A 16,171-nucleotide genomic window follows, 5' to 3' on the forward strand; every position below is an offset into this window, starting at 1 on the left:
ATCTCTCAAAGTTATGGCTCCCGAGGGGAATACCTTGGTAATCATGTAAGGGCCAGTCCACCTTGATTTGAGCTTGTCAGGAAATAAGCGCAACTTGGAGTTATACAAGAGCACTGGTTCGCCTTCTTTAAATTCCCTCGGTGTAATGCGCTTGTCGGGTGCTAGATTTTTACGCTCTAAGTACACGTACTTCAGGTGTGGATGCAGAGGGTTGAGCTCAAGTGTCGGCGGTTCCTCAATGCTTGACTTATGAGAGTTCAAGTCTCTTCGATCCCCCAAATCCTCAAACTTCATCTTACTGACTTCTTCCATGGATGGTTGGCATTAAAGTATGCCGCTCTTTCATCTTTGTCTTCCTCAAGTTCATCCTCCTTCAATTTAGTGTGAGAGTGGTTTCCAATGGATCGTTAATAGCATCCTGCACAAAATGACAAACAAGTTAATCCAAAGAATTTACTATAAAAAAATCATTAGTATGCAGTGTGTGCTTAAGAGCTAGCATTAAAAACATTAAGAGTGATTTCCTCCTCTCCCACTCTCAATCTCAATTTCCCTTCGTGCACATCAATCACGGCCTTTCCAGTTGCACGGAACGGTCTCCTCAGAATCAAAGGCGTCTCCCTATCCTATTCCATGTCAAGTACCACAAAATCTATAGGAAATATAAACTTTCCCACTTTCACTAATACATCCTCTATGACCCCTCATGGATACTTGATAGATATGTCTGCTAATTGAAAGGACATCTTCGTTCGCTTAGGCTCTCCCAGTCCAAGTTTCTTGCATACAGACAAAGGCATAAGATTAATACTTGCACCAAGATCACACAAAGCTTTATGAAAAACCAGATCACCAATCATGCAAGGAATAGAAAAACTCCCTGGATCCTAGAGTTTTGGTGGGATTTTGTTTTGCACAATCGCAGATCAGTTCTCCGTCAAGTTTCTCGTCATGTGATCCTCCAACTTCCTCTTATTATCTAAGATGTCGAATTGCGCATCCAATTTTGCTTTTTTCAATGCTGCAGGGAAAGGTGGAGGGATGACAATTTTAGATTGTGCATTAGGTGTGGGTGTAGAGTTAGAAGACTTACATGTGGACGTGTCAGCCGCTCCCTCTCTTGGCTCTAAAGTTTTCTCACTCCTTAACTCAATGGCATTTGATAAACATAAAAATTGTACATTAATTAAATGTTTTATAATATAAATATATAGTTTTTATTTTATTAAATGCTTAAATATTATATGTTTTATAATAAATTGTATAAAATATAAGTTGTTGTGTAATTACAAGTTTTTACTATTTTTTACAGGTTCGATAAAACAAGAATAAACTTGGCGTTGCAAATGGGATTAAGATGATTCTTGGACCTGTAGAAAGTTGATTATAATATCTACAATATTGTTGACAAGCATGAGATAAAAATCCTCTCACAATTGGGATCAAATTAAGCAACAAATAAAGTTACCAAAGGAGTGGCTGTTTTACCATGCTCTAGTATTTTGACCATATATCTCAAATTACTTGGTCAAATGGTTTGAAAAAAATACCACAACTAGACAACTCAATTATCCACATGTTTTTTTTTATGAAAAGAAGCAAATTCGGAGAAGAAGATTTTCAAAAGTGATGTGTAATATAATATAATATCTTGGAACACCAATGAAGACTTATGTGTAAAAAAATAATATTTTATTTGTGGTTGTCTCCCCAAATTTGGCTATAAATAGGGGTGCATTGTAATGTATTGAGATATCCCTCATTCTATGAACAAACCTTTGAGTTCATAATATTTCTCTCTATATTTTTCCTTTATTTCTTCATTTAAATACAATTAGCATGTTAATTTCATATTCAAAGTTTTACACTTTGAATAATGAATAGCTAACTTCCTAAAGTTGAGATGATAAGGTGAAACTCTTGGCATGATAATAAGGTTATTAAAAGGTAAGAATCTATGTTTTATATTATTTAATCATTATTTATTGTTTATGTTATATTTATTTCTTTAAGCATTTTTATACCCTACTTATAAGTGGGAGTTTTGATTTATTGTTGCTATATGTTACACTAAATTCTTGGAACCATTTAAATGTTAGTTTGGTATTACCAACCATTTAAAGTGGATGCCTTGATTTATTATATATAAATATATTATAATATTAAATTCTTGGAACCATTTAAATGTTAGTTTGGTTTTACCAACCATTTAACTTGGATTCCTTGATTTATTATATATGAATATATCATAGTATTAATTTATTGGTACCATTTAAATGTTTGTTTGGTTTTACCAACCATTTAAAGTGGGAACCTTGATTTAGTGTTTACAAATATATATAGCACAATAAATACTTGACCACATTTATAAGTTTTGGTATATATTATATACTTATAAGATAATAATTTATAACATAATATAAATATGATTATTTAATATATTGGAACCATTTTATTAAGTGGATTTCAATATTGTTCGTTAATGTTAACTTTATTAAAATACCAAGAGTGGATCCTTTAATCTCAACTACTTAAATTAAAATTTGAACAATTAAAATTTACCCATTAAAGATTCAAACAATTAAAATTAAAAAGAAACAAAAACAAAAACAAAACAAAAAGACATTGTAGTGGACTTGTAATTACCTTAGCTTCCCTGTGGATACGATATCGGACTCACCGAATTATACTACTTGTGGACAACCTGCTCTTGGGAGTGCAACAATCAAAGTGACAACAAGTTTTTGGCGCCGTTGCCGGGGAAGTATAATTTAATTTCAAGTCTATTTAATTTTGTTTATAGTTTATTTTTCTTTATTTGAATTTTTATTGCTTTTGTGTGTTTTTATTCTTTTGCATTTGCATTTGCATTTGCATTTGCATGAGCATTTGGTCACGTACACTTAGTGGTTGACTCATTCGAAATAACCCTTTATTTTTACAAAACATGGCAGAAGAACTCATCCAAGAAAATGATGATGAAATTCAGTCTCAACATGATCATGATAGACGAAGAACACTTAGAGATCACATGAATCCTATACGTACTAGTGCACCTTCATGTCTAGTTTTTCCCCCCGATGCATCTCATTTCAATTTTAAGCCTGGTATTATCCAACTTTTACCCAATTTTCATGGCTTAGATTCTGAAAATCCATACATGCATTTACGAGAGTTTGAAGAAGTGTGCAACACATATAATGATCTAAATTGCAACATGAACACCATTCGACTTAAGCTTTTTCCTTTTTCTTTAAAAGATAAAGCTAAAACTTGGCTACAAAATCTTAGATCGGGATCCATTCGAACTTGGGATGAATTGCAACAACAATTTTTGAAAAAGTTTTTTCCATCTCATAGAACAAATTCTTTCAAAAGGCAAATCATCACTTTCACTCAAAAACAAGGAGAAACTTTTTATCAGTGTTGGGATAGATATAAAGAATTGCTTAATCTTTGTCCACATCATGGTTTTGAAATTTGGAGAGTTGTTTCTCAATTTTATGAAGGCTTAACACCTAAAGATAGGCAAATGGTTGAATTTATGTGTAATGGAACATTTGAAGATAAAGATCCAAATGAGGCAATTGAGTATCTCGATTCATTAGCTGAAAATGCTCAAAATTGGGACACTATAGGTACAATCGAACCATCAAACAAGATTCAATCTCCTACATCTGGTGGAGGTATGTACACTCTCAAAGATGAACATGATCTTCAAGCTAGATTTACCTCTTTGGCAAGAAAAGTTGAGGCACTTGAATTGAAAAAGAATGGTCAATTAAAATCTGTTCAAGAAATTGCATGTCACATCTGTGATACAAGTGATCATTCTACAAAAGATTGTCCCACTTTGCCTTCTTTTAAAGAATGTCTCCATGAACAAGCCAATGTTTTAAACAATCTCAAAAGGCCAAATTTTGAACCATTTTCTCAAAGTTACAATCCAGGTTGGCGAAATCATCCAAATTTTAGTTGGAGGAATGATAATGCTGCACAATTTTCACAACCACATTTCCAAAATCAACAAAATTTTCAAAATTATGCACCTTATGTTCCTCCACCTAAAAGGAATTTGGAAGATATATTGAATTCTTTCATTGCAAAGCAAGAGTCTATCAATACTCAAACTGCTCAAACCATGACAGATTTGAAAGATACTCTTGCTAAATTTGCATCTGCACTTAATGTTCATGAAAAAGGTAAATTTCCTTCACAACCTCTGCCTAATCCCAAGGATCATCATTCACAAACTGGAACTTCTGGAACTCAACCGATGGATCAGGTAAAATCTGTTATTACCCTTCGAAGTGGTAAGGTTGTGGAAAAATCCATTCTTGAACCTTGTGAAGATGATGATAAATCAACTCCAAAGGGTAAGGAAGTGGAACCCATAACTTGCGAAGAGGAGGTTCAACAGACAGTGTCACCACCATTCCCTCATGCATTGAAAAATACAAAAAAATCAAATTTGAATTCTGATATATATGATATTTTTAAACAAGTAAAAGTTAATATTCCTTTATTAGATGCAATAAAACAGGTACCATCATATGCCAAATTTTTGAAAGACTTGTGCACTGTGAAAAGAAAATTGAATGTGAAAAAGAAAGCATTTTTAGCCGAACAAGTAAGTGCAATCATTCAAAATAATAATGCTTTGAAATACAAAGACCCTGGTTGTCCTACTATTTCTTGTATTATTGGAGAACGAAAGATTAAAAAAGCCTTGCTTGACCTTGGAGCTAGTGTGAATTTACTTCCATATTCAGTTTATCAAGAACTCAATCTAGGCGAGTTAAAACCTACTTCGGTAACACTTTTACTTGCTGATAGATCTGTTAAAGTGCCAAGAGGTATGGTAGAAGACGTGTTGGTCCAAGTTGATAACTTTGTATATCCTGTCGATTTCATAGTTTTAGATACACAACCTATCGAAGCTTGTAATGCAATTCCTGTAATTTTAGGTCGTCCATTTTTAGCAACTTCTAATGCTCTTATAAATTGCAGGAATGGAATAATGAAGTTGTCATTTGGTAACATGACCTTGGAGCTTAATGTGTTTAATCTTTGTAAGCAACCACATGACAAAGGAGATGAAAGTGAAGATGAAAATCTTATTGAAACTCTTGTGGAAGAAAACATTCAAGAAGGGAGTACTCGTGATCAATTAGATATTTGTTCAATTGAAACTGTTAAAGAAAATATTGAAATTGATCTTGATGATTTTATCAGGTATCACTCGTTACCAGGATCAGAGAAAGAATTTGATGCAAAATATGAGAACAAAGACGAACCACCCATATTGGAGTTAAAATCCTTGCCAGAAGAATTGAAGTATGCATTTCTTGGAGAAGATGAAACATATCCGGTGGTAATTTCTTCCAAACTAGCAAGTGATGAAGAAGGTAAATTAGTTGATATGCTTAAAAGACATAAAAATGCAATTGGTTGTACACTAAAAGATCTCAAGGGCATTAATCCACTAATTTGCACTCACAAAATTCACTTAAAAGAAAATGCAAAAACATCTCAACAACCACAAAGGAGATTAAATCCACACATGAAAGATGTTATGAAAACTGAAGTTCTCAAACTACTTGATGTTTGGATTATCTACCCTATTTCTAATAGTAAGTAGGTAAGCCCAACACAAGTAGTTCCGAAAAAATCTGGCATCACAGTGATAAAAAATGAAAAAGGTGAATTGTTAACAATTCGAGACCCATCTAGTTGGCGGATGTGTATTGATTATAGAAAATTAAATGACGCCACTAGAAAAGATCATTTTCCATTACCATTTTTGGATCAAATTTTAGAAAGAGTAGCAGGTCATCCATACTACTGTTTTCTTGATGGATATTCAGGTTATTATCAAATTCCGATTGCACTCGAAGATCAAGATAAAACTACATTCACATGTCCTTTTGGAACATTTGCATTTAGAAGGATGCCATTTGGATTATGCAATGCCCTAGTAACATTTCAAAGATGTATGCTAAGCATTTTTTGCGACATGGTTGAAAATTGTTTGGAAATTTTCATGGATGATTTAACTGTCTTTGGGAATACATTTGATAATTGTCTTGAAAATTTGGAAAAAGTTTTTAACAAATGCGAAGAAAAAGGTCTTATTTTAAATTGGGAAAAATGTCATTACATGATTACTTCTGGAATTGTTTTGGGACATGTCGTGTCATCTCATGGAATTGAAGTTGATAAAGCAAAAGTTGATGTCATTGCCAATTTACCCCCTCCAAAAACCATTAAAGAAATTCACTCATTTTTGGGACATGCTGGATTTTATAGAATGTTTATAAAGGACTTTAGTTTAATCTCTAAACCCATTTGTAACCTCTTAACAAAAGACACTGCATTTGAGTGGACTCAAGAATGTCAAAATGCTTTTGATAAAATCATTCGACATTTAACATCAGCTCCTATCATGCAACCTCCTGATTGGTCTTTACCATTTGAAATCATGTGCGATGCGAGTGATTATGCAGTCGATGCAGTATTGGGTCAAAGAAGAAACGGTAAGCCTTATGTGATATATTATGCAAGTAGAACTTTAAACAATGCTCAAATGAATTACTCCACAACTGAAAAAGAACTACTTGCTGTAATATTTGCATTAGATAAATTTCGTTCTTATTTGATTGGATCAACGACTATTGTGTTTACTGATCATTCTGTTATTAGATATTTGTTGACCAAACAGGATGCAAAGCCACGACTGATACGATGGATTTTGTTGCTCCAAGAATTTGACATTGTGATCAAAGATAAAAAAGGAACCGAGAATGTCGTAGCCGATAATTTATCAAGACTAGTAACAGGATCATCTTGTGAAATGACACCAATTAACGATAATTTTCCTGATGAACATCTATTTTCAGTTACTACTATACCTTGGTTTGCTAACATAGTAAATTTTCTTGTGACAGGAAAAATGCCACCGCAATGGAGTTCTCAAGATAAAAGAAAATTTTTGAATGAGGTAAAAAACTTTTATTGGGATTATCCGTATCTGTTCAAGTATTGTCCGGATCAAATTTTTCGACGTTGCATACCCGACAATGAGGTAAGTAGTGTCATTAAATTTTGTCATTCAGAAGCATGCGGGGGACATTTTTCTTCAAAGAAAACAGCTGCAAAAATCCTGCAGTGTAAATTTTATTGGCCCACTTTTTTTAAAGACACCCACGAAATCTGCAAGATCAGTGAAAATTGTCAAAAATTGGGTGCGATTTCAAAAAGAACATGATGCCTTTGAATCCTATCATTGAAATTGAAATCTTTGATTGTTGGGGAATAGATTTTATGGGACTTTTTCCACCGTCGTTTGGATACTTGTATATTTTAGTTGCAGTTGATTATGTTTTCAAATGGATAGAGGCAATTCCATGTCGAACAAATGATCATAAAATCGTCATCAAATTTTTAAAAGAAAATATTTTTAGTAGATTTGAAATTCCTCGAGCCATGATAAGTGATGGGAGAACTCACTTTGTTAATAAACCATTTGCTTCATTAATGAAAAAATATGGTATTACTCACAAAGTAACTACTCCTTATCATACTCAAAAAAATGGACAAGTTGAATTAGCTAATAGGGAGATAAAGCAAATTTTTGAAAAAACTGTTAACTCAAATAGAAAATATTGGTCTCTGCGACTTAATGATGCACTTTGGGCATATCGAACAGCTTTTAAAACATCATTGAATATGTCTTCCTATAGGTTGGTTTACGGAAAACATTGTCATTTGCCTGTGGAATTGGAACATAAAGCTTATTGGGCGATCAAAACTTTAAATTCAAGCATGGATGATGCCAACAAATTGCGTAAATTGCAACTTAATGAACTTGATGAACTCAGAAATGACGCGTATGAGAATTCAAGGATTTATAAAGCAAAAATCAAATCATTTCATGATAAAACAATTCTTAGAAAATNATCAAGATGGACAGGCCCATATGTTGTAAAGCATGTGTATACTTGTGGAGCTGTGGATATTGAAAATCCTAAAAATGGTGATGTTTTTAAAGTAAATGGACAAAGGCTTAAACCATTTTTAGGAAATGAAATTTTTCAAGAAGAGTTTATTTCTCTTTCAGATCCTTGATTTTTTTTGTGTTGCATTTAATTTTGTTTGTTTTTATTTCAGGTTTCCTTAATCTTTTTATTTTCCCGGTTAAATGACGGATAACGGTACTCCGTGACTCTCATAGTCAGTTTAATCAGTTTCCCATAATTGCTGATACAAAAATTAAAAAAAAATCATTTCTTTTTTTTTTCAAAATGCATGAAATTCTCTCAAAAATTTGTAAATATTTTCCCTCTGTTTCTGAAAATGTTCTAAGAAAAATTTATGCAGGAAGGTGTGAAAGATTGAGATTGCTAATACAAAAAAGATTCCAGAAGATATTTGTCTTGTAATAGAAGCTAATGTCCGATTAGGAGGAGAACTTCCACAATCATTGTTCATTCGGTATTTGCCTGGATTAGGAAAAAGCACGTATGCGAAAAAACGAAGGGCCAAAAGTTTAGAGGTTTGTCATAAGTGTGCAAGATGGACTTGTGACAAACGATGCAGATCTTTGGGATGTGTTTCAAATAACAGAGAAGATAAAATTAGTTTAATTAAAAATGGGCTGAGTAAGGAGTCTTTAGATAACATCTTATTGAATCTTGAGACGCATTCTAGTGGACATGTGCATATTGAACTTCTTCGTGTATGGAAACAATTCCAAGATGAGCGTCATAGTCTTGAGAATCCGACTAAAAAAGACCCTCTTTGCCAATTTATAAGAAAATTGGATGGGAAGCATATCCTCGACTCATAGAAGGCGTTGAAGCCGTTTCTAGACGTAAAACCAGAGGAAAATTGCGAGCCACAATCACACTACTGTTTACATGCATGTGTGTCATTATTGTTTTTACTGTTTATTGTGTTTACAACTGTGACCCATAGTTTTGTCCTGATAACATATTACCCCTAAAAAATCTCTCATCTTTCTCTCTATTTTCGCAGAAAAAAAAAAAGAAGAAAGTAAAAAAAAACATATCTGGAACCTCTGCACAATCATTGAAAAATATTTGTGATTTTGTGGGTCGAGTCCTGGAAAAAATGAAGTGTTTGTAGAAGCAGCGAATAATCTTGGAAAGATATTGGCTGAGAGAAAAATTCACTTGGTATATGGGGGAGGTAATATTGGGTTAATGAGATCTGTTTCAACATCTGCTCATCTTGGAGGTAGTCAGGTTTTGGGTATTATTCCTACAGCTTTAGCTGAAGGAAATATTACAGGTGTTACGATTGGGGAGGAATTAAAAGTTTTTTCTATGTATGAAAGAATCACTCAAATGATTGAAAATTCTGATGTTTTTATCGCACTACCAGGTAGTTTTGGTACATTAGAAGAAATTTTTCACACTGTTTCTTGTGCACAACTTAATATCCATAATAAACCTGTGGGCTTGTTGAATATCAATAATTATTATGACAGTTTGTTGACATTTCTTGATAAAGCTGTGGAACAGAATTTCATTTCAGAAAATTCACGACGGATGCTCATCTGTGCTTCGACTGCCGACCAATTAATTGATGATTTGGAAGCTTTTGTTCATAAGCCTGATCCGATGATAACAAAGATCAATTGGTCGCAATCAAGCAATAAGAAAAGGAAGTTGGATCATTGATTCAAAAGTCGTGGATTGGTTTGCGTTTGTTTCAGTTTGTTATCTTCAATAAAATTCCAGGTGATATCTCTTTCATTATGTACTCTTTATTAATAGTTATTTTGACATTAGGGATAATGTCATATTCTGATTAAGGGAGAACAAACTTATAAAAATAATTAAAAATAAAAAAAAAAATATATATATATTATTTTAAAATAAAATCATGTTTATTGTTTGTATCTTAGTAATTTTTGCAAAAATGTCATACATTACATGTTTGAAAGATTTAAATTAGAACATGCATTAATCTATTTAAGAATGTTTAAATTTTTATTTGAAAAAAAAAGTCAATTTTAATATTCTGATCAATATAAAAATATGATTTATGAAATCTTTTTGAGTGATTAACCATTGTGATAAAATCAGGTATTAAAGTATATGGCCCAAGATATACCTTATAAGAGTGCCTAAAATTTTAAACTCACACATATTTTGTGAGTGAGTGGAGAGGACTGAGAAAACAGCTTTCGAGCCTTTATTGATCATGAGAGAGACTATCTATTGTTTAGATCTTGAGTTCTTATTTTGAAAAAAAAATGATATTTCCTGAAAAAAAAAGGAGAAAAATACAAAAAGAAAGATATTGAAGATCTATGTAATTTTTAAGTTATATGCTACGACCCATATATCTCTCCAAAAAAAAAAAAAAAAGAAAGAGAGAAATTTATTGTACAAATTAAATAAATATGTGGTCAAGAAGCATAAACTTAGTCTGATTCCATGATGTTATAATAAAAAAAAAAAATCAGGAAAAAATATATAATAAGAACAACTAGATTTTGAATCAATGGATTTTCTATCTTTTGATTAGTTTGGCTCGTTTGTCTGTCTGCATTCTGTAAACCATTTTTCTGAGCATTTATCTGTATTCCAACTCCATGAGAGAAATCGTTGCCATAAATTGAAACATTTATTAACCTGTGAGGATATGGAGTTGAGACTCTTACTAGGAATTTCTGAAGGCCGTGTACATTTAACTACCTGAAATAAGCTTTGAATTGATCATCTCAAATTATTTCATAAATTATAATTATGATGATCTTGATATAACTTTGACAGTTTTCAAATTTAATTTAAACACTTAGATAGTTTTGATTACATTTCTATTTAAATTAATCAATATGTTTTGTATTGCTATTAACGCTTAAATTGCTAGGGACTAGCAATAAGCTGGTTGGGAGGTGTGATAAACATAAAAATTGTACATTAATTAAATGTTTTATAATATAATTATATAGTTTTTGTTTTATTAAATGTTTAAATATTATATGTTTTATAATAAATTGTATAAAATATAAGTTGTTGTGTAATTACAAGTTTTTACTATTTTTTACAGGTTCGATAAAACAAGAATAAACTTGGCGTTGCAAATGGGATTAAGATGATTCTTGGACCTGTAGAAAGTTGATTATAATATCTACAATATTGTTGACAAGCATGAGATAAAAATCCTCTCACAATTGGGATCAAATTAAGCAACAAATAAAGTTACCAAAGGAGTGGCAGTTTTACCATGCTCTAGTATTTTGACCATATCTCTCAAATTACTTGGTCAAATGGTTTGAAAAAAATACCACAACTAGACAACTCAATTATCCACATGTTTCTTTTTATGTGAAGAAGCAAATTCGGAGAAGAAGATTTTCAAAAGTGATGTGTAATATAATATAATATCTTGGAACACCAATGAAGACTTATGTGTAAAAAAATAATATTTTATTTGTGGTTGTCTCCCCAAATTTGGCTATAAATAGGGGTGCATTGTAATGTATTGAGATATCCCTCATTCTATGAACAAACCTTTGAGTTCATAATATTTCTCTCTATATTTTTCCTTTATTTCTTCATTTAAATACAATTAGCATGTTAATTTCATATTCAAAGTTTTACACTTTGAATAATGAATAGCTAACTTCCTAAAGTTGAGATGATAAGGTGAAACTCTTGGCATGATAATAAGGTTATTAAAAGGTAAGAATCTATGTTTTATATTATTTAATCATTATTTATTGTTTATGTTATATTTATTTCTTTAAGCATTTTTATACCCTACTTATAAGTGGGAGTTTTGATTTATTGTTGCTATATGTTATACTAAATTCTTGGAACCATTTAAATGTTAGTTTGGTTTTACCAACCATTTAACTTGGATTCCTTGATTTATTATATATGAATATATCATAGTATTAATTTATTGGTACCATTTAAATGTTTGTTTGGTTTTACCAACCATTTAAAGTGGGAACCTTGATTTAGTGTTTACAAATATATATAGCACAATAAATACTTGACCACATTTATAAGTTTTGGTATATATTATATACTTATAAGATAATAATTTATAACATAATATAAATATGATTATTTAATATATTGGAACCATTTTATTAAGTAGATTTCAATATTTTTCGTTTATGTTAACTTTATTAAAATACAAAGAGTGGATCCTTTAATCTCAACTACTTAAATTAAAATTTGAACAATTAAAATTTAACCATTAAAGATTCAAACAATTAAAATTAAAAAGAAACAAAAACAAAAACAAAACAAAAAGACATTGTAGTGGACTTGTAATTACCTTAGCTTCCCTGTGGATACGATATCGGACTCACTGAATTATACTACTTGTGGACAACCTGCTCTTAGGAGTTCAACAATCAAAGTGACAACAGCATTCACTTGCTCTTTAGGATTAGTCTCGGTGTTGCTTGGCAAGGTGCATGGCTCTCTACTTGCTATAATCTTCGCTAATTGTCCAATCAGATTCTCTAGCCCCTTTATAGATGCATCTTGGTTTTGGAGTCTAGTTTCTGTAGATGAGATGAACTTAGACATCAACTGCTCCAAATTGGACTTTTCTTCTCTAGGAGGGTCTGATCTTTACATCGGTTGTTTTCCATACGGCTGTCCTCCCTGTGGTCTATTCTGACTGTTTTGACCACTACATGAGAAGTTGGGATGTTGCCTCCATCCAGGATTATATTTGTTTGAATACGGATTACTCCTTGGACGGTTTTGGACTCTCACTTGATTCACCGGTGCCTCATTTTGCACATAGAAGGGATTGCCATCTTGACAGTCATTCGCAAAGTGTTCACCTCCACACTTATCATAGAATATCTCTTGAAGACGCATAGTCGTGCCACCCTTACTCAAGCTGTCCAATTTCATGTTCAAGACAACAAGTTGCGCAGTAATAGAAGAAAAGTCAGTTACCTGGTGAACTCCTGCACTTCTCCGCTGGTTGTTCCTTTCAGATTGAGGATGATAGCTGCTAGCAGTTATTTTCTCCAATAACTAATATCTTTCTTCGACAGTCTTTCTCAATAGGTTTCCACAAGCAGCAGCATCTATCATAGTACGATTAGGAGTAAGCAAGCCATAATAAAATGTTTGAACGACTAACCCAAGTGGCAATTCATGATGTGGGATCTCCGCAATAGATCTTTGAAACGCTCGCATGCCTCATATAAAGACTCTTGCTCGAATTGAGCAAATGTGGTGATATCTGCCCGTAGCTTCATGGTATTAGATGGAGGAAAATATTTAATAAGAAATGCTTTCGCCATGTCCTCCAATGTGGTGATCGAACCTACAGGCAAACAATTTAACCATGCTTTAGCTTTGTCACGTAAGGAGAAAGGAAATAAACGCAACCTAACAGCATCATGAGAAACTACATTAAATTTAAAAGTATCGCAAATTTCAAGAAAATCTGCGATGTGCGTGTTTGGGTCATCTAATGCAGATCTCCCAAATTGTACAGTGTTCTGGATCATCTGAATTATAGCTGGTTTGATCTCAAACTGATTCGCCCTGACGGTTGGTCGCACTATGCTTGGACGTGCTCCATCAAGCGAAGGTTGTGCGTACTCCAACATGGGTATGCGCCTTGGTTCCTCGACTCTTAGATCTTCATGCTTCTCGTCTTCACGCTCGTTCTTGTTCATCATGTCTCTAAGCCGCTGTTGTTGTCTTCGTCTGCCTAGGGTTCTTTCAATCTCGGGGTTGACTATCTCTAATTCAGACTCTAGAGATCTTGGCATGCACCAAAAAGGATATAAGCAAAGAAATTGAACGTGTCAAACAAAACAAAATAAAGAATGCTAAATTAAATAACTGAAAATAAAATTGTGGATTAACAGTCTCTAGCAACGGCGCCAAAAACTTGATCGAGCAAAACTTGCACTGTAAAATTCGTAATAAAAATTTATAATATCCAAGCTCGAAATAATCGCAAGTGCACAATGTCAAGTAATAGTATGATGTACGAGAGTACGAGTATCGTTCCACTGGAGATTGTATTTTACAATTATTATTTTCAGTTATCAAATCTTAAGCAACGAAATTCGAATGATTGTTTTTGACTACTAAAATTAAATAAAAACTCAATGGACAAGTTCAAGAACTAAATGCTGAAATATATAAGCTAGACCGATTAATTAAATTTCAATGAGAAATGAATTTGTTGGGAATCTCGGTTCACCTACTCCTCGTTATTTACTTAATTCGCTCGACAATGATTTACGCTTTTGGCAGGATTTCCTAAACAAATGACATGCAATCTCGAGCTATGCCAAACTAATTCTACTTAGTGAAGTAATTAAATTTCTTTAATTATTTATCAAAGGTGAATTGCATGCTCCAATTTCATATTTCTATGTAAATTGTAGATCCACGGACTATGCTACTCGTTCCTATCACAAGCTATTCTCTCTAACTCACTCGCGATATGATATGATTATTAAAGTTAGATACGCTTTAATAACTTCATGAAAAACAATGGGATATTCAAGAATAAATCAACAATCAACACGTGAACTAATTAAATTAAGGTTCGGGGTACGATCCCCTTAAATCCAACAAATAGTGTAAATTATCTACTCGAATTCATAGTAAAAATAAATGACACAAAGTTTAACTGATAAATTTTAAGTAAGAAAAACTAGTCGTGGCAGAAAATGCGAAGAACGGTGCCCGGAAATCTCGAAATCTTCAATCCAAGCACTTGCTCCAAGCTTTCTCTCCTTCTCCCGACTCCTTGGCTGCTGAATAATGTCTGAATCCTCTCCAATTCGTCCAAAATCCCTTTCCATATCATCTCCCATTCAGAAATAAGAGAAGAAATCAGTCAAGAATCTTTCCAAAAAAATCAACTGCGCCCGGGCGGACATAAGTTTCCGCCTGGACGGATGTCTTTCTCAAATCTCCTTTTATTTTCTCATCGAAGCGCCCGGGCGGACATAAATATGCGCTCGGGCGGATAGCTTGCGCAAGTCTTCTTTTATCCACACCTTGCAGGCGCCCGGGCGGATGTCCCGCAATTCGATCACTTCTCTTGAGTTTATTCACCAATTGCCTGGATTTTCAACCACGAGACATATGAGCAACAAGAATACTTAATATATGCCAAAATACCATAAAATGCATGCAATCTAAACGATATGTGCAACACAATAAGACATCACATAACATGAAAAACATGTAAAATCCACCTATATCACAAACCTTTTTTTCTTGACCTTTAATAACGAAATCTACTGGTTGTTCCATGTAGATTTCTTCCTCAAGTTTTCCATTGAGGAAAGCAGTCTTTACATCCATTTGATATAATTCTAAATCCAAATTAGCAACTATGTCCAATAATAAACGAATAGAAGTAAATCTCACTACTAGTGAAAAGTTTTCTTCGTAATCAATACCCTCTTGCTGAGTGTAACCTTTTACCACTAGTCGAGCCTTATACCTCTCTATAGTTTCATCAGACTTTCGTTTAATTTTTAGAACCCATTTGTTCCCAATAGCTTTAAGTCCTTTTGGAATTTCAACTAGTTCCCAAACTTGGTTTGATTTCATTGAGTCCATTTATTCTTCCATTGCATTCATCTATTTGTCCCTTGAAGGACAAGATAGAGCCTCATCTATGTTTTTAGGCTCTTCATCATCTACTAAAGATATGACATAAGCATGCCCTTCAATCTCATAGTGACGTTTGGGCATATATTCTTATACTCTTTCGAAGTTGGGGATCAGATGAATCAAAATGATCAGGATTTCTTCCAATAGGATCATATGAACCATTGTGATCATGATTGTTCCCATTGGAATTAATCCCACTCGGATCAAATGAATCATTGTTATCAGGATTTCTCCAGTTGGAATCAAACAATAAGTCATCTACTTGAGCTTTTGATGAATCATATGGCAACAACTCATTATCTGAATTAGATAACTCAAATAAAGGTTCATTCTTCTTTATTTCACCTTTCTTAGGAAAGTCATTCTCCAGAAATTTTACATTTCGTGATTCAATCTCAGTAATGCTTCCATCTTCTTGTTCACCATGAACACGTAACCCTTAGAATGCTCAGATTATCTAACAAAAACACATTTCTTTCCTCGAGGACCCAACTTTCCATATTTAC

General features: G+C 33.0%; 2 protein-coding genes across 2 annotated transcripts; one reads left to right on the forward strand and one right to left on the reverse strand.

Annotated features, from left to right (window-relative positions):
• Window positions 1–373: 373 nt before the first annotated feature.
• LOC140982095 (uncharacterized) lies at window positions 374–860 on the reverse strand. The gene is made up of 3 exons (XM_073448509.1): window positions 715–860; window positions 510–621; window positions 374–418 (listed from the first exon to the last, which is right to left on the reverse strand). The coding sequence occupies exons 1-3, from the start codon at window positions 858–860 to the stop codon at window positions 374–376; spliced, it is 303 nt and encodes a 100-aa protein (XP_073304610.1).
• Window positions 861–984: 124 nt separating this feature from the next.
• On the forward strand, window positions 985–12,883 carry LOC140982096 (uncharacterized). Its single transcript, XM_073448510.1, has 5 exons — window positions 985–1,177; window positions 3,843–5,408; window positions 6,948–7,083; window positions 7,695–7,889; window positions 12,700–12,883. The coding sequence occupies exons 1-5, from the start codon at window positions 985–987 to the stop codon at window positions 12,881–12,883; spliced, it is 2,274 nt and encodes a 757-aa protein (XP_073304611.1).
• The last annotated feature ends 3,288 nt before the right edge of the window (window positions 12,884–16,171 follow it).

Source organism: Primulina huaijiensis, chromosome 8, assembly GCF_012295235.1.
Source record: "Primulina huaijiensis isolate GDHJ02 chromosome 8, ASM1229523v2, whole genome shotgun sequence".
Taxonomy (NCBI): Eukaryota; Viridiplantae; Streptophyta; class Magnoliopsida; order Lamiales; family Gesneriaceae; genus Primulina; species Primulina huaijiensis.